Source organism: Bombyx mandarina, chromosome 17 (genome assembly GCF_030267445.1).
Source record: "Bombyx mandarina strain Sakado chromosome 17, ASM3026744v2".
In the NCBI taxonomy this organism is placed as follows: Eukaryota; Metazoa; Arthropoda; class Insecta; order Lepidoptera; family Bombycidae; genus Bombyx; species Bombyx mandarina.
The window spans coordinates 9,905,108-9,924,190 of record NC_143223.1 but is presented as its reverse complement, the minus strand read 5'-3'; the positions used below and the strand labels follow the sequence as shown (position 1 = coordinate 9,924,190).

At 36.4% G+C, this 19,083-nt stretch overlaps 1 protein-coding gene across 1 annotated transcript in view; it reads left to right on the top strand.

Moving 5' to 3' along the window:
* Nucleotides 1-15,942, top strand: part of mei-41 (ATR serine/threonine kinase meiotic 41) — a 36,730-nt gene extending 20,788 nt beyond the window's left edge. The window contains exons 21-29 of the mRNA XM_028171246.2: nt 337-493; nt 1,046-1,285; nt 4,585-4,822; nt 5,386-5,631; nt 6,153-6,309; nt 7,265-7,329; nt 9,009-9,192; nt 10,984-11,173; nt 15,753-15,942. Of these exons, the coding sequence (XP_028027047.2) occupies nt 337-493; nt 1,046-1,285; nt 4,585-4,822; nt 5,386-5,631; nt 6,153-6,309; nt 7,265-7,329; nt 9,009-9,192; nt 10,984-11,173; nt 15,753-15,878 (1,603 nt within the window). The 3' untranslated portion in view covers nt 15,879-15,942. The remainder of the gene's footprint in view (nt 1-336; nt 494-1,045; nt 1,286-4,584; nt 4,823-5,385; nt 5,632-6,152; nt 6,310-7,264; nt 7,330-9,008; nt 9,193-10,983; nt 11,174-15,752) is intronic.
* The last annotated feature ends 3,141 nt before the right edge of the window (nt 15,943-19,083 follow it).

Genomic DNA, 19,083 nt, shown 5'->3' with positions numbered 1-19,083 from the left:
TGTAATATACAAAACCTCACATGCTTACGTAGTCCAAACTAATTTCGTCAATATAACCTAAAATTATTGCTGTGGTACATCGATTGCATTTTTTTATCAGCTTTAAATAAAATACAATTTGTGATTTTGTAGTGCTTACAGTTCTTTCATCCTTTTTTATTTCTCTATCTTATTCTAATAACTTTTAGCGCCTTTTTTTAAAATTACCCGGTTGCTACTGTAGCGCCACCATTATTTAGCGGATTTTAACGGACTCTTTACATACACAGAGACGGTTCTCCTTACCTCTACCCTCCATGGACGCGGCTTTAATAAAACTGTCATCGCTTGTTCCAGGCTCGACGTTGAGGTGACGGCGTCGGATTCTAGCATGCACTCAGTATTGGCTGAAATGACAGACATCATCAAGAGTTATTCGGAGCGATTACCTCTGTATCTTTATTTGACGGCCTTCTCGCAGATCGTATCAAGGATATGTCATCCCGTCCAAGAGGTACGTATTATATATGTAATAGCTTTTATAAATTGTAATAGTTTACAGCTGCTTCTCAAATGTGGTGTGGCAGCATTTGCATCCTTGAAACTAGAACGCATTATTGCCTTGGAGAAGTACATAGTCGGTACGTCGATACCGAGCGAGATTACAACCTGCTCCACGAATAGTAATCGCGCTATTGGTTTTTAAGTAAAATCAGATGTATAAAAATATACAGGGTGTATTCTTTTCTTTTCAAATCGAGGTCTCGATTTCCAGCAAAAATAAGTTTAGGATTACAACACAAAATAGAATCAAATTTCTAAATGTATATCGTTTTTGACTATATAGTTTTAGTATAGCCATGTACGAACTTTAGATTGTTATACTTCTAACTAGTGTTTTTTTTTATTGCCCTTGTAGGCATACGAGTATACGGCCCACCTGTTGGTGAGTGGTTACCGTCGCCTATGGACTACAGCAATGCCAGGGGCAGAGCCAAGCCGCTGCCTACCGCTTAATATTCTACTAGTAGTGTACTAGTAAACTTTATTTGTTTTCGGTTTTCAGGTTTACAAACAATTAAAAGCGATAATAGTGAAGTTGATAAAGGCGTATCCGCATCACGCGCTTTGGATGATGATGTGCGTGATGAAGTCCGGCTACCCGCAGCGCAAGAAGCGTTGCGCGGACGTGTTCTCGGAGCCGGCGCTGCGGGACGCGGCGCTCGTGCGGCTCGTCGGCGACTTCACGCTGCTCGCCGAGAGACTCATCGAGCTCTGCAACAAGCCCATCGCCGGAAACGCGTCGGTCAGTCTCCTTTATATAATAAATAATAGTTTAAAAAAAAGGATTGTGTGGTTTTATGAAACCACGGTAAAAGTGAAACTTTTTGAAGTGGAACTTCTTTAGAATCGTTGTGATCTCAAACTCGATGAAACGAAAAAATAACTCCATAGAGACACAAACACATAAATGTATAGGATTCAGCCGGTGAAAAATGACATAGAACACATTATACGTGAAGTTAAAATATCAATTCACAGAGGGCGCTACCTCATACTATAAAAGATGATTTACAATTATTAGTAAATAATTGACAAATAAATAACAAAATTTTACATATACTTAGACATTTAGGATAGTTGTATTTTAATTTTTGAAGGTTTCACTTCTACCACGTGTGAATTGCACACATGTTTTTTTTCACATTATAGACATTTAACTCTGACAAACAACATTTACATTAACCATTGACAAAAACAAATAAAATAGCGTGGAGCACTGGCACAAATGAGTAATAGTCTATACGGTCAGCTGCTGCGAACTATAGGCACCGTCATATTGGCCTTGGCTGCTCTGACGAGCGCCTTTCACTTTATCCCTACTCCGCGGCCGACCGTCACGCGACATGCAACACAGACGAAAAAGTTTAAGACGATGCAAACTAACAAAAAATAAGCTTTTATAGAAAATCCAACAAAAAAGTAGAAAATAAATTTTAATAAAATTGAATTAAAAATAGTGTAAGAAAAAAAGATTTTATTTTTATTTTATTTTAAACTATTATTTATTTTTCATTTTTTAGTTGAATTTAAATTTTTTTAAATGTGTTTTTCAATATTTTTTAAATATTGAATTGTCATCGGTCCTTAATAAGTATACCAAATTTCGAGTTAATCCGACGTTTTGAAGGGGTACAAAATCATGTTCAAAGATTCCGTTACAAACATACATACGTCTGAAGCTAATAAAAGCGTATTAAAATTCCACTGAAAAAAGAAGCCTTCACAAACAAATATTTTTAGAACGTAATTTAAAAAAGAAAAAAAAACGGTGCTCGTGCTACTTAGTGCATGAGAATGAAGTGAAACTTTTTTTCGATGTGCATATTGTGGTTTTCTACATTTTTCATCCTTAAATCAGATTGCTCTTGTAATAGGGAATGCTGTCTATAAGATATGCGACATCTTCAACGTTTATATTATATATATTTTAAATTATGGATAGAAAAAAATATATAATTATATTTTTAAATACTTCATTAAAATATTGGACGCTACTCGTTGCTAACGCTCGCGCTGGCCTGTAACAGGTATAAGCGCATGCGTTCGAGTGCCGCGCATTCACTCTCGCTCTGTCTCTTTCTATTCCATGGTAGCGTTAAACGTTTAACGCAACCTTCTTGGAAGTCCCATTAGAAGTTTCACTTCAATAACTGTTTGAAGTAGATAGTAAAAGAAAAAAAAAACAGCTAATCGAAAACTTTTAATTACATTGTTAATTTTTGTTGTTGTTGCATAATTGGCTAGACGAGCTCACGGCCCACCTGGTGTTATATTTTTTTTTTATTGCCCGTCTAGGCAGACGAGCATGCGGCCCATCTGATGGTGAGTGGTTACCGTCGCCCATGGACTTCAGCAATGCCAGGGGCAGAGCCAAGGCGCTGCCTACCGTTTAATACTCTCCACAAGCCTCGTTTTAAGAAGGACATGTTATAGCGCTCGGGAAACACCGTGGAGGGGAGCTCATTCCATAGCCGGATGGTACGTGGCAAAAAAGACCTCTGGAAACGCACTGTGGATGACCGCAGTGGCTCCAGGTAGTATGGATGAACTCTACTCCGGTGGTGGGCGGTGCGATGGTAAAAACGAGATGCCGGTATCATCTCGAACAATTCCTCAGAGCACTCCCACACTGTTAAATGGCTACCGAAGCCCATAGACATCTACAACGTAAATACCCATCTTCAGAGATGAGTTTTAAGGTCTCAGTATAGTTACAATGGCTGCCCTTTAAACCGAAACGCATTACTGCTTCACGCAGAAATAGGCAGAGTAGTGGTATGTACTCGTGCGGACTCACAAGAAGTCTTACCACCAGCAATCTACCTTTTGCAACAAAATTCACTAGTTTTTGCTCGTTGCTTGTAACAAGCAAACAAAAATAAAAGCATACGAACTTCCATACAATACTACTAATGCTACGTAAACCTCAAAATTATTATTTAACTTCCATACAAATATAATATAGATATAAATAAATATTTTACTAACAATCACGCCACGTTAACTGGTCCCGTGATAAGTTCGTAAAGAACTTGTGTTACAGGTACCAGATAACGGAAATAAATGTAAGATTTTTATTATACACATACATATATTTAATATACATCCGTAACTCTAGAAAAGACATTTATATTTATCATACAAATATCTTCCCTTGTGACCCCCTAGTGTAGTGACCATGTCACTTACCACTACACCAGACGAACGTTACATACAGTACTACTAATGCTACGTAAACCCTCAAAATATCCATTCACGAATGTTATATTCACGTTTTCTAACATTATCAGTTATTATTATACATCGCTTTATTTATTTGCGTTGTGATCACCGCCTGTTATAGCACATAGGTGCTAGTTGAACGATTAAACTGCTTCCAATGACAAATATCGTGTTCACAGTCATACTTAACAAACAAGCTAACTCGTGTCGCATTAATGTACCTAATATGTTATATCTTGATACGAATGTGTGATATTATGATCGAATAAGCACTGGGACCACGTAAACATGGCTTGTTAAAGTTTTTAACACGCCTTTATTGGTTTGTGTGTGTTAGTATGTTTGTTTGTTTGCATGTAGCGTACTTTTTGTATAATATTTTCACCGAGGTCCGATTAACTTGAAAATGTGCACACGCATAAAGGCCTAATGAACATACAATAATTAGAAACTTTGCTTTAATGTCCTGAGAAGTATTAATAGGATAAAGGAAGAAGTTATAAGCATTTGTTAGTTTGGCTTGCTATTTAAGCGTGTTTATAAAGTTTCTAAATTACATTTGTATTTTTTTTTGTTCATTTTGAAGTCGTTGGTCTTTATTTCAATTCAGGAATAAACTTCGTGTTCTTTTTACATTTCATTTTACGAACAAAAAGATTTTTAAAGAATGAAAATTTAATAAAAAGTTAGACTATCACTTTTTCAGCATTTGATGATAAACCAAATATTCATGCATGCTTCACCGTTATTATTAATTTTAAGAAATACGAAAGACTTGACTACCTTTGGACGTCAATATTAAGAAGGATCATTTTACAGACTACTACAGTCTCGAGCTTGGTACGATCGTTACCCGTTTGTCTAACAAACGGAAAATTCAGCCACATTATGATGCCGTTCCAAGATTTCTGCAAGATAGTACTACCTTCAAAAGCAGCCAGACAAGAACGACTCGACTTCAACATACCCACGGAACCGCCGGTTTATATAGCCGGGATAAAAGAACATATAAGTATATTACCGTCCCTACAGAAGCCTAGGAAAGTGACGTTAATAGGTAAAAAAACGTTTTCTACTATTTTGAACTCTATATCTATGAAACATATAGATGACTTTAGAATGTAGACTAGATATTATGATGTCAAAATCTATCATGAATAAGTGGAGTCAGTTAAAAATAAAAATAATTAATGATATTCTTTAAAAATGAAATAAAGCTTATTACTACAATGATTAATGACCAAGAATTCAATTCACAGATAAATTAAAATATAGTTTTTCAAAGATTTAATTTGCATTTCTGTTCCAATTATGTTCTGTTACTCTACCTCTATGCAGTTGTGCGCTTCAGTACAGATAGTAGGATAGTCATTACTTTAATCAAATTGAATTCGTCTTAAGTTGGGTAACACGGCACCTGTGTTAGTTTTTACAGCTCATAATCTATTTCGTGTTGACTGACAAATTGGATGCTATAAATAGACCACAATTTGAAAGACAACTTCACGTCCTATTACCAGTATTTTGACTAAGATCTCCATTAGACAATCGACACTGTCTGTCTACACGTTAATAGTTCGGAAAACTCCGCAAATGCTTGATTACGATCATCTTGTTTAGGGTCAGACGGAAAAGATTACATAATAATGCTGAAGCCTCGTGACGACCTCCGCAAGGATTATCGATTGATGGAATTCAACGGAGTGGTGAACCGGTTCTTGCAAGATGCTCCCGAAACACGCAAACGTCGCCTGTACATCCGCACGTACTGCGTCCTGCCACTCAACGAGGAGTGCGGACTCATTGAATGGGTACCGAATCTCGTTGGCTTAAGGCCAATATTAATACACATTTACAAGCAAAAAGGTATGTTCATTTTAAATCCCTTTCATTATATTTTATTAATTTTTTTTCAATGCCATTTGCCTAGGGATTTCAAATAAGCTAATCTTGTTATTATTTTTTATTGATTGCTTAGATGGGTAGACGAGCTCACAGCTCACCTGTTGTTAAGTGGTTACTGGAGCCCATAGACATCTACAACGTAAATGTGCCACCCACCTTGAGATATAAGTTCTGAGGTCTCGATATAGTTAGTACTAGAAATACTAGTTACGTTATAGTTAACGCATATGGTTAATCTCGTGTTTAAAACAAATTTTCAAAAAGACTTAAAATTACATAGTATTTTCTATGTAATTTTATCAATTCATATCAGTCCGATGTGATTTGTTTTAATCGAGGTCACTCTATGATGCATGCTTAGCTTGTTTCGCGAATAACAATATCTCGTCCCTGAAAATAACAATGCGCTCGTACTAAATATATATTCATCATACCAATGGGCACATAAAAAATCATCCTGTATATGGAGTCATCGTTAACAGGTATGCACACCAGTAATAAAGAATTAAAAGAGATGATGTGCACAACTAAAGATCCCGTTGAAAAGAAAAGGAGAATATTCGAAGACCAACTGCTACCTCGGCATCCTCCAGTCCTCCAAGAATGGTTCAGAGGTGTATTTTCGGATCCTTATGGATGGTAAGTATTTTATTGGTCATTGCTAAGTGTCTCATTAAATTTTGCTCTATATGTCTACATCCTATTGTTTTGAAAATTAAATTAAATGATGTTGGTACGTCGAGGTAGACTGATGATGTGCTAAAGGTCGCGGGAATCAGTTGGATGTGGGCTGCGTAGGAGCGGTCAGTCTGGCGGACCTCGGGGAAGGCCTATGTCCAACACTGGACCTGTGGGACTGATGATGATGATATATTATGTTTAGTGTTGGTAGCACTTTGAAAATAATAGGTTAAATGTCTCACACTGAAACTCCTAAACGCAATTAAAAATCTCACTATCTCGATAACTTTTTGAAGCACGCTGATTCGCAATATTCACAGTTTTATGTATTTGGCATGGTTTTCTAGACTCACCAGAGCCGGATTTAAATTTAATTCCGCTCCTGGGCACCGGAAAAGAATCCGCCCCAATACTAGAATTTTACTTAAACTTTAAGTTTATATATTTTATTTTTCAAAATTAAAATAACTAATTTATTGGAGAAATTAAAAAAATCGATTGTTATTTTAAATCTCCAATGAAATAAATTGATTAAATCATTTTGATTATTAATTTTTACCAAAAGTGCCAATTTATAATTCACAAAAATAATGGATGAATTGAATTTCTTGAATTATCAATTAAACAGAAAATTATTAATTAATTAAATTAATTAATTATATTGAACAATCTTGACAAGTATAAAAAATATATTATTATATTTTTCACTTTCATAATTTTGCCGCCCTAAATAATTTGCCACCGTGGGCACTTGCCTCGACTGCCCTCGGTGTAAATCCACCATTGAGACTTACCGCCATTTCCTGTTTTACATTGAGGCTCATGAAGTTTCTCTTGTAGCGTCAACAGATGGCGTGGATAAGAGAGATTTGAGAAAGGAAATTCCAAAACATGAGTGTATTATTTGTTCAAGGTATCAAGCCAGATCGGCGTACATAAGGACGGCTGCAGTTATGTCTATGGTCGGATATATTTTAGGTTTGTATTAAATATAATTTCCCTCGCACCCCTGCTTTGAGCCTATTTTGATATACCCCAAAGCTTAAAGAATTTTTTATATTTTGCAGCCTTATTTTATACAAGTCACTTTGTCCGAAGCTTTTTTGGATCAACATCTCTCGAGCTGCAGTGAAAGTTTTCTTACGCATTCACCTGAGTCAATTAAATAGTTCCTTGGTGTCTTTTATTCAACCAGGGTCCTAATACCCCAAAGCTTAAAGTATTTTTTTATATTTAGAAATGATTAATTAAATTAATATAACTTCACACTCGCAGAGTAATCAGCTGATTTCGATATGAACTATCTCTCTTACGCAATAACTCGCACTAACATGTGTGATAGGATTTTTGTATGATTAATTTTAAAAAAAATTATCTAAATACTCAAGATCTCTCTCCGATTTCAAACGATCTGTTTATATATACTAAAATGAAACCTGTAAAGAAAAAATGTTTTAATAAGATTCTAATTACGCATTTATCTCTAAGTAGGTAGCAAATTAAAATTTATAAATGTGGTGGTGAAGTTGGGACATGCTCCGACTGTTCGTATTAAATATCCCTATTTTTTTTGGAGACTTGGCACGAGTCTACAATACACAAACTTTACCAAGCAGTTAACAAGATTCATTTATGAAATAAAAAACCAAACTCGCCATGACAATGAGAACAAAAAAGCATTACGGTCTGCTTTAGAGAACTATTTTCATATTTTTTACATATGTAAATAAATATAGAGTTTTTCAGTAAAAACTGGTAACGGAATATCATTTGCATATAGTTTTTTACTAACATTGGCATGGATATTAAAGTTGTCATGTTACGTTATAAAATAATTCTTGCAAACGTTTTTGTTTCAGTTTTTTTTAAATTCACGCCATTGTTATATGAGTTAGACGCTTAATGAAGCATAATAAAATGTCTAAAACGAACATTTCTGCACGTTTGTATTTTGGTGGAAATTACACTATAACTATAAGATATCTATAAACGACTAGCCGTACTCGCCCGCTTCGCTGGGCATTCAATATTAAAATATTATTTAGGGAGTCCAACACTCATATAAATATTAGCCTATCCATTAAGTACATGTATTTTCTACATAGATACCAAGTTTCAAGTCAATCGGATGCATGGTTCAGTAGTTATAACGGAACATCCTTAAAAACCACTGTAGATTTATATATTAGTATAGATATCATAATTTGGCCAACATAGAATTGAAATGATCCGATATCTCTTCCGTTGCGATTTCGTTTATGCACTTTATTTATAACAGAATAAGGTATTAATTGGCTATCTTCGGGTTCAGTTTGACGCCTGGGCTTAATTGTTAGGGCTAACTATGCGGCAACCACATCGGAACAATCAAATCTACGATAATATAAGAACACAAAGGATTCGGAGTTATGTCTGGATTTACATTATAAATTATCAGTGAATAGGGAGGAAAAAAACCACTTAAAATTTTTAATTACAAATGTGACAAATTTCATGTCAGCTGTTGGTTCAATAATGACCAAAAATTATAAACATAATCAAATCGGATTAAGTATTTTTGGTATTAATTTTCGAAAATCTATATAATTAGGTATGTACTTTATTGTGTAGAGAAAAATAATTGAGAATATGTAGGTAGATAATAATTTCTGAATCAGGTTTGGGCGATCGTCACGGAGAGAACATATCCTTTGATTCGACGAATGGCGACACCGTGCACGTTGATTTTAATTGTTTGTTCAACCGAGGGGAGAGGTTCGAATGGCCCGAAAGAGTGCCCTTCAGATTGACTCACAACATGGAGGCCGCTATGGGTCCTCTGAAACATGAAGGAATGTTCAGGTAAAACGGGTAATCTTCTTCTTCTCTATACTTAGTCTGGCCATAAATACTGTTACAATTAAAAATAAACAAAATATTACATTTGAATTTGGAATCTGTCATTTTTATATGATTGCTCATTGAGTTTTCTGATTTTGGTGCCAATACATTGTACAATATTTTGCGATATTAAAATGGAGTGGGGTGATAAAGAGAACCGAATCGCTGTGATTGCATTACACAAAGTAGGTATGGAGCCAAATGCAATTTTTAAAACTCTCCATACGCTTGGTATTAGTAAAATGTTTGTGTACCGGGCTATTAATAGGTGCAATGAGACCTTCTCTGTTTGAGACAGAAAAATATCTGGCCGTCCACGTAGTGTTCGTACGAAAAAGGTGGTCAAAGCAGTAAGGGAAAGAATTCGAAGAAATCCTGTCCGAAAGCAAAATATTTTATCTCGGGAGATGAAGATAGCACCTAGAACCATGTCACGTATTTTAAAAGATGACTTAGGCCTTGCAGCATATAAGAGACGTACTGGTCATTTCTTAACTGATAATTTATTGCAGCATATAAGAGGCGTACTGGTCATTTCTTAACTGATAATTTAAAAGAGAATAGGGTGGTAAAATCGAAACAACTACTGAAGCGGTACGCAAAGGGAGGTCATAGAAAAATTTTGTTTACGGATGAGAAATTTTTTACAATTGAGCAACATTTTAACAAACAAAATGAGCGTATTTATGCTCAAAGCTCTAAGGAAGCTTCCCATGATAATTTGGAGTCCCTAAAACAATCCGTACGATTGGCAGTGAAAAATTTTCCCATGGAAAGAGTGCATGGTTCTATTGATAACTGGCCTCAACGTTTAAAGGAATTGCAGCCGATGGAGACCACTTCGAATAAGCTTTTTATACTTTAAATTGTTTTATATTATGTATTAAACTAACACACTGTAAAAGTAATAAATGTTATTTGCAATAGATTTTTTTAAATTTTTAATTTTAACAGTATTTATGGCCAGATTAAGTATATAAAAATTAATTGCTGTTCGTTAGTCTCGCTAAAACTCGAGAACGGCTGGACCGATTTGGCTAATTTTGGTCTTGAAATATTCGTGGAAGTCCAGAGAAGGTTTAAAATATAGATATGAGAGATAGAAAAGATAGATATATTAGATAAATATGAAAATGCTCGGAATTAAATAAAAATAACAATTTTGTTTTTCCTTTGATGTGTCCCTCGTCGGACCGATTCCTTTTGTTTATTTTAAGTTTATTTTATACAAAAGTTTAGATCTTTTATTTATCGATTGAGGCACTACGAAGTCTGCCGGGTCAGTTATTAATAAATAGTAAGCCTTGCCTCGCTAGATGTCCTCAATTTTCTAGTGACGTTAACTACTCCACGTCATTGTTGGGATTTCGTCTGCCCCGTCCCCCGATGACAACGGAACGCTCTAGAACAGGGCTGTTCAAACCACATACCTTTGTGGGCTATAAATAAATTTACTACAAAAGCTGGAGGACCGCAGAAAAAAATATTTTCAAAATAATAATAATAAAAGATAGTTTCACTTAATTTTTTTTTATTGCCGAGCCTACGGTCGACCTGATGGTAAGCGTTTATCGTCTCTCATGGACGTCAGCAATGCCATGCCGTGCCATGCCAAATACATTGATTATATGTTTTGACAAAGAATTCTAAAAAACTATTTTCTGATTATGGACATGGCTCACGGGCCGTTTTCCGGACAGCCCTGCTCTAGGAGTTCGATTATTGAATTTTTTATTTTGTTTTACCGAATAGGAAAAGCTGCGAAGCCGTAATGCGGGTGCTGCGCTCGCAAACGGCCGCCCTGATGTCCGTCATAGATCCGTTCGTGTACGACCCGCTCGTGTCGTGGGGGCGCGCCAACCGGGCCCCGGACTGCGGGGAGCGGACCAACGAGCAGGCCATGCAGCATCTGCAGCAAATACGGCAGAGACTCAACGGAATGGTATCCGTATTTCTTTTGAAGTGAAACTTCTTTAGAATAGTGATTTCAGATTCGATGAAACGAGATGAAACAAAACGAAAAAATAAGTGTTTAATAGGTTTTTTTTATTGCTCAGGTAGCTGGACGAGCTCACAGCCCACCTGGTGTTAAATGGTTACTGGAGCCCATAGACATCTACAACGTAAATGCGCCAACCACCTTGAGATATAAGTTCTAAGATCTCAGTATAGTTACAACGGCTGCCCCAACCCTTCAAACCGAAACGCATTACTGCTTCACGGCAGAAATAGGCAGGGCGATGGTACCTACCCGTGCGGACTCACAAGAGGTCCTACCACCAGTAGCTAAAACTAAGTTAAATCTAACAACTCAACAAAAGTATTGTGACATCCCTAATTTGTCCCTATGCTAAAAAAAAATTCAATTTTTCAGTACCAATCGGAAATTTCATACTTTAACCCCTATTAAATAGATAATAATTTTTACAAGTGTCTTCGGTCACATTAATATGGAAAAAAATTGTTATTTTAAAAAAAAAAATAACCTTCGATATGTAAAATTATACTCTACAAAATGTACAACTACAAAATGTAAAATTATACTCTTCGGGAAGAGTACTTTTTTCTTGGTATATTTGATGAAACGTACCTACCCTATGTCGTTCTTTGTGCCCCTCACAGCATGTGAAAAACAAAAATAGCGTAAAATGCACGAGCAAGTAATAAGGAAATGTAAAACTGTACACAATGGACGCGACTCCGTAGAAAATTGGTTTCGTATTAAAATAAATTACTAAAAAACTTTTTTTCTTCAGTCATCAGTCTTTACTGATTATGAAATAAAATTTATTTTTTAAAAGTATCGCATGGCAATCGCCTCTCGGTTTGAGTCGACAGAGTGGTAGGCTGTATAGTCTCTGTTAAAAACAATTGCTTTGATCAATCAACGAAACACCCCGAAGTGAAGTCGTATCGTATTATAATAATATTTTAAAATTCAGAAAGTTTCCGGTACGAAGTTGTTCGTTTAATCAACTCGATATAGTTTCGTAACGACCTACCTGATTAAATATAAATGAGTACTCTGTTAACGTTGATCATAAATTTTACGCACTCAGACAATGAACAAACAAAAATGTTCGTCACCTGTACTTTTGCCCGATTAGGAATCGAACCTTGGCAGTCAGGGATTTTTACTACGCACTGAGATACTTTTTTTACTTACGTCTTCTTTTTTGATATCCTATATATTCTTGAAAGTAAGATCGAATTATCCATTGTACAATAATATCGACAACAGCTATAGTCTACTATAGCTTACCCTTTGAATCAACAGCTATACAATAGCCTATTATAGCTTACCCTTTGAATTGGTAGAAGTTGATTAGGGCAGAAATAGGCAGTGACACGTGTGAGTACACAAATAGACCATACAGCTGTTACTCAAGACAAAAGTTAAGAGTGAATTTTTTTAGGAAAGTAGAGTGAAGGTTTGGATGTAGCTTGAAAAGACGGGTGCTCATCTAAGTAAATAAATCTTTTTTTTTATATGCTGATAGCCTTGAGAGGCTATTTCAGCTTCACCCTAACGTGTGTAGGTGAGCTCACGAGGCTCAAACCGGAGTGTTGCTAACACAGACCCTAGCAAGAGCAGTGCTTCGCAGAAAGTCGTCGTGGCCTAACGGATAAGACGTCCGGTGCATTCGTGTTGAAGCGATGCACCGGTGTTCGAATCCCGCAGGCGGGTACCAATTTTTCTAATGAAATACGTACTCAACAAATGTTCACGATTGACTTCCACGGTGAAGGAATAACATCGTGTAATAAAAAAGAAACCCGCAAAATTATAATTTGCGTAATTACTGGTGGTAGGACCTCTTGTGAGTCCGCACGGGTAGGTACCACCGCCCCGCCTATTTCTGCCGTGAAGCAGTAATGCGTTTCGGTTTGAAGGGTGGGGCAGCCGTTGTGACTATACTGAGACCTTAGAACTATATCTCAAGGTGTGTGGCGCATTTACGTTGTAGATGTCTATGGGCTCCAGTAACCACTTAACATCAGGTGGGCTGTGAGCTCGTCCAAACAGCTAAGCATTAAAAAAAAAAAAAAACTACCACCGAATCGGAAACGCGACCCATTGAGAAGATCCGGCGAGAAACTCAGTGGGCTGTGTCTATGGGTTAATTCGCTCGTCGAGCCCTTCGTCGCAAGCGACGGGTTCGACGAGGACGGTGACCGGTAAATAAACCGCATAAATGTCTTCTATCGGGTTTGGCATCGGCATGACTTCAGCTGAGATAGTCCTTAAAAAGTTCATCCCTCCCGATTAATAATGACGAAAATGTACGGAAAATTGCCCACTCATCGTATCGGTTTTTAAACTGAAATAGAATTAATCGAAATCTTTTCAAGGTTTTTAATACGGAACGTGCAAATAATAGAATAAGTACTAATTGTTTCGTTGAAAATGATAATGGTACATACTTCCTGGTAATTAAATATTTAATATAAGTTAGGTATAAAACGGACGAGATAGGCAACCTTGATTTTACTTTAAAATGCAATCAAAAGGCTCGCTTCATTTGTTCTATTTGTAAGCGTATTCGTAATTGCCTTTCAGTAGGGTCACGCCGACCTTGTGCAGCGAACGCGGCTGTTTTCTTGAGAATAAACAAACGATAAAGGACAAAAATTTTTTTAAAACGATCGACACTCGTCTGTTTTCGAATATCGTACAGCGTAAATTATTCAGAAGTTGTAACGCAACGCGACAGTGTTAATTATTTTATGTACACAAATGTGCCATATTTTGACATGTAGTTAGGATTCTCGGGAAAACCGTCTGTTATATAAATCGTTTATATATTTATTGACGCATACTTTTATATAACGAATGTCGTTGTTTGTAAAAAAAAAAAAACTGGTATAAATGCAAATTTCGTAAAGCATCTTTACGGTTTGATCTAGCGTTTAATATTGAAGTTTTACGATTAACGAATTTTCGAATACTTTAACGTTCTCTTCGTCATGGGTTTTGAAATTAGTGCAATAAATACTTGATATTTAAAATAAACATAAATTGTAAATAAATAATAATAATAAATAAATATTTACTAACAATCACACCACGTCAACTGGTCCCGTGATAAGTTCGTAAAGAACTTGTGTTACAGGTACCAGATAACGGAAATAAATGTAAGATTTTTATTATACACATACATATATTTAATATACATCCATAACCCTGGAAAATACATTTATATTTATCATACAAATATCTTCCCTTGGCGGGATTCGAACCCGCGACCCCCTTGTGTAGTGACCATGTCACTTACCACTACACCAGACGGCCGTTTATTATTATTGTAGTAATTAAACTATTTTTATTTATATTGCCTTTTAAAATTAAATTATAAATTATCATTTAAATCGTTCAACGTCGTTACAATAAATCCGACGTTTTGAAAATTTTACGATTTTCGTGGTCACGGACTGTGTCGTCTGAGATTAAACAATAAAAGTAGTTTTGATTATGTCTAGAACTCGAGAAGATCTAGAAAATGCTATAAAGAATGAATATTATTTTTAGATCTGGTAGTATGTTTTGTCTTGATATCTTATCGGGTGTGTAAGCATCAACTATCTCTGATTTAGTTTTTAAAAGCTAATGCCTCGCGGATGATATTTAGTAATTTTTTTTCTTTAGCGACTATTTACCGTATTACGACTGGTAGGGCGAATTTTAGGGCCGCATCATTAGTTCTTTTATTTCTGTATTCTACACAAATTCTTATTTATTAAAAGCTATTCAAAACATGACAAAAATATCTACAATGACAAACGAGCTTAACTCATTAACGAGTTTTTCTATCCAAAACACAGACGAACATTAGAGATGGGAAAAGTATACAAAAATTTGAATATTAATAAATATTTATACTGTTATTAGCATAACTTATCGAATCCCGCAGGCGGGTACCAATTTTTCTAATGAAATACGTACTGTTCACGTACTGAAATGTTCACGATTGACTCCCACGGCGAAGGAATAACATCATGTAATAAAAATCAAACCCGCATAATTATAATTTGCGTAATTATTGGAGGTCTTGTGAGTGCGCGCGGGTAGGTACCACCACCCTGCCTATTTCTGTCGTGAAGCAGTAATGCGTTTCGGTTTGAATGATGGGGCAGCCGTTGTAACTATACTGAGACCTTAGAACTTATATCTCAAGGTAGGTGGCGGCATTTACAACGTAAATGTCTATGGGCTCCAGTAACCACATAACACCAGGTCGGCTGTGAGTTCGTCCACCTAACTAAGCAATAAAAAAATATATTAATAGTACACCGCAACATAACTGCTGTATCTTTATCATTTTTTAATTTCTCTTAATTAAACGGTTGTTTGGAAGAAATCGCTTTTAGTGATAAGACCACCTATTGTGTTAATGTATGTGCTTGTTGACTGTTTTCTAATGTTGATTGTGTTTTGGTGTGCAATAAAATATGTTCTATCTCTCTCTCTCTCTCTCTCTCTCTCTCTCTCACATTCAAATGCAGCGCTTATAATTTTATAGGTGAGAACAAAGAACAAACAACCGTCACTCTTATCTCCAGAGGGACAAGTGGAGCATCTTATCGTCGAGGCCACCAGCATACACAATCTATGCCAAATGTACATCGGATGGGGACCGTTTTTGTAAAAAAAAATCGAATAAAATACAATACAAATAGCCATATTTAATGTGATTAAAAGAATTAATACTTTACTTTGTTTTATTTGAGAACAAGAAACGTGAAAATCCTTTCGCTTTCAACAACTATGTAACCTTTCGGAGCATTTCGTATTTAATGTAATGTTTAATGGGAACGTGACTATAACAACCTAATGGTTTTTACTAATCACTCTCAGCTAATAGTGTGCAGGGTAATAAGAAAACGCAACAAATACTTTGATACATAAACAGGTATTGGCTATTTATCGTTTGTTTCGCCTGTACTTTTTATAAATGTTTTTGACGTGAGAACGTCTTATAATTCGATGGAGCCGGCTGCACGCACGAAAAAAAATGACTCATGCGGCGTTACCTCGCTCTGAGGCGTTCCATTTAAGGCTTGAAGTGCAAAAGAGCGCGCTACGAGCGACAAAGAGGCACAATCGGCCTCCGCGTTCGGCAGCGTTCGACATCTGTCTCTCTCCTACTTGAGAACGACGCATCCGCGTGGACAGCTGCTATACAATAATACATTTACATGTTTTCGTCAAGTATGAAGTTCAGTGAAAAGTGAATGTGGTGTCAATTGTTTATAGCAACGATAATTGCGATAATTGAAAAATGAAACCATTCCATCAGTATTTTCTTATGACGCTGTCACGTTCAACTATCGTCAGTAACTTTACAGACAACCGATTTTTTTTTTCTTTCGAATCTGTGATAGGCATTTTTTGACATTCATTAGGTATAATAAATGAGACGCAAGTTGAAATAAACAATTTTGTATATAAAATGATTTTTGTCCAAATGAGTTGATTTGTAAAAATGTCGGATATTTTTGTGTGAAACTTTAGGAACATGAATCTAAAATTTTAATTAAATATTTAGTCGATTTATTCTTGTGTGAACGTAAAATTGCGATAACCTAGAATTATAGATAAATATTAATTTAGAACAAATTTTGACAAAACCGCCGAACATTCGCAAATATAAATTTGAAATACCTAAAAAAAAATAATGTTTAATACATTTTTAAGCTATTGACATCTATAGTTTAAGTTTAATGATTAGATTTTATTTTGAAATTATCAAAACAAACCGTTTTCACAGTGAAGCTTCATTGTGAAACGCTTCTTGGTTGACTAACTTCGTTCGTCAACTGTTTATTGACTATTGCATAATTTCTCAGTCGCATTATTAACCTTGTCGACGTTTTCTATCAAGGGACCCTATTAAGTTGATTATTTTAATGAATTAAATTATTCAAATATAGCGCGGTATAGATGTAGAAATTTAAAAAAGCGAAGCATTGCTATTGCTACAGCTCGGAGACGCGTCCCGGCATGATCTCGCCTCTTGCGGACGCTGTAAAAAGGGTGACGGACCTTCGAGGCGATTCGCAAGTTCCTCGAACTGGGTGAATCGTGACCGATTATGTCATATCTTCCGGGCTAGGAAGGTGTTCACGGTTGTTTCGGTTTCAACCTGCACCTCGTCGTGCGAAGGGAGCCGACGTCAGATGCCACCACTGCAGTGGCTGTGACGCAGACGCGGAGCTGCCGACTTTTGTGGCTTCGGTGCTCGGCAGAGAAGAGTCCTGGCAGGCTATAGTTGACTTTAGCAAGTTCAACAATTCGCGGGAGGATGCGGTCGTGAGTGGATAGTCTCCTCCCGATGATGTTCACGGGGCGACCTGACCCGATCGCCCTTTGTACCGCGGAGACTGGCGTTGCTGGTCGTCGACTATCGTCTCGACGACCCGCTGTTCGGGCGTCCGCGGGCTGAGGCCGTGGGTCTCGTTGTAGTATTGATCGCGGGAAACTCTACTCTGCCCGGGTTCTGACCCCGGACGGAGATCGGACGTTGGGCGAGAGAGTGCAAGGGAAGTCGTTTAGTGGGTAGGGTCCTAAAACATACTTCGGCCCGCGGGCCGCTTCCAATGTCTTCAGATCGCCAAGACAAGATCGTCCACCTACCTAAGCAATTTTTTTTAAGGGATTTTATGACCTGGTAACTAAGACCTTTAGGTCATGTCTTATTTCAATTCTTAATCTTATTTTTATGAATAATGATAATATGGAGTGAAATGAAATGAAATGAAGATGATTAAGTTAAGACATTAATCAACTGGTATGAAATGAAATGAAATGAGATGAGATGATATGGGATGAAATTTAAAAAAAAAAATAAACAACTACCCGCTCTAACTATACCATTAGTACTTATTTTATGCATTTTTCTTTCAATACGTGACTTGTTCCTTCAAGGTGAAGTGGACAGAAAAGACGATAGCTGTCTCAATTTTAAACTACATGGATCTTAGAAACATAACTGCGACGAGCGTTGTACATGTATACATACATAGGTACCTACCTAGTTTTGAGGCAGGCACAGCGTTGCATGGCACGTTTTACTTCGAGCAACTAATCAAAGGGCTTAACAAGTAATGAATATTTTACATGTTAATAGCGTCTTAAATAGTAATAGCATTTACAAATGATTAGTCTTAGTATCTAAACAATATCGTTACTTAGCTGTTTTAACACGCTTTTATTAGCTTGGCAGGTTTGTATGTAACGGAATCTTTGAAAGTCATTTCCAACGACTTAAAGACGTCCAATCAACTTATAAGATCACACGGATCAAGGACCGATTACAATATAACCATTCTATAACTTTGCACTAATATCCTGACCAGTATCAAAAGGACAATGAAAAAAGAAAAAAATAATTTGTAGTTATAATATATGAATAAACTAATCGCAAAGACAAGCACACACAGCCCTATTAGACAGCAAGATCGCCTGCATACTCATGAGACTACAAGGCACACTTAATGTTATCATGTTATGACTTAGGTAGTTACGTTGGCGATTTGTAATAGCAAACAAATCGCGTTCGATAAATACTATTAGCCATTAGCTTAGTAAATCAATCGTTTTCCATGTGATGCCTAGAATAGTATCAACCTATCTCATTCTGTAAGTATCGTAAAGGTGACTAAGGCTGATCCAAGAATTGGCTGCAGGGTTCTCTGAGTGTTATACCGCATGCATACTTCAATTACTAAACTAACTAAACGGTATTTACTGAGGGTATTGTGAGCCCTTTCGAGCCTGAAATACCACGTTCAGGGGCTGTAAGTAGTAATAGTACGGTCCGCGTTAAGGGGCTGCAAGTCTCAGGGTGTGAG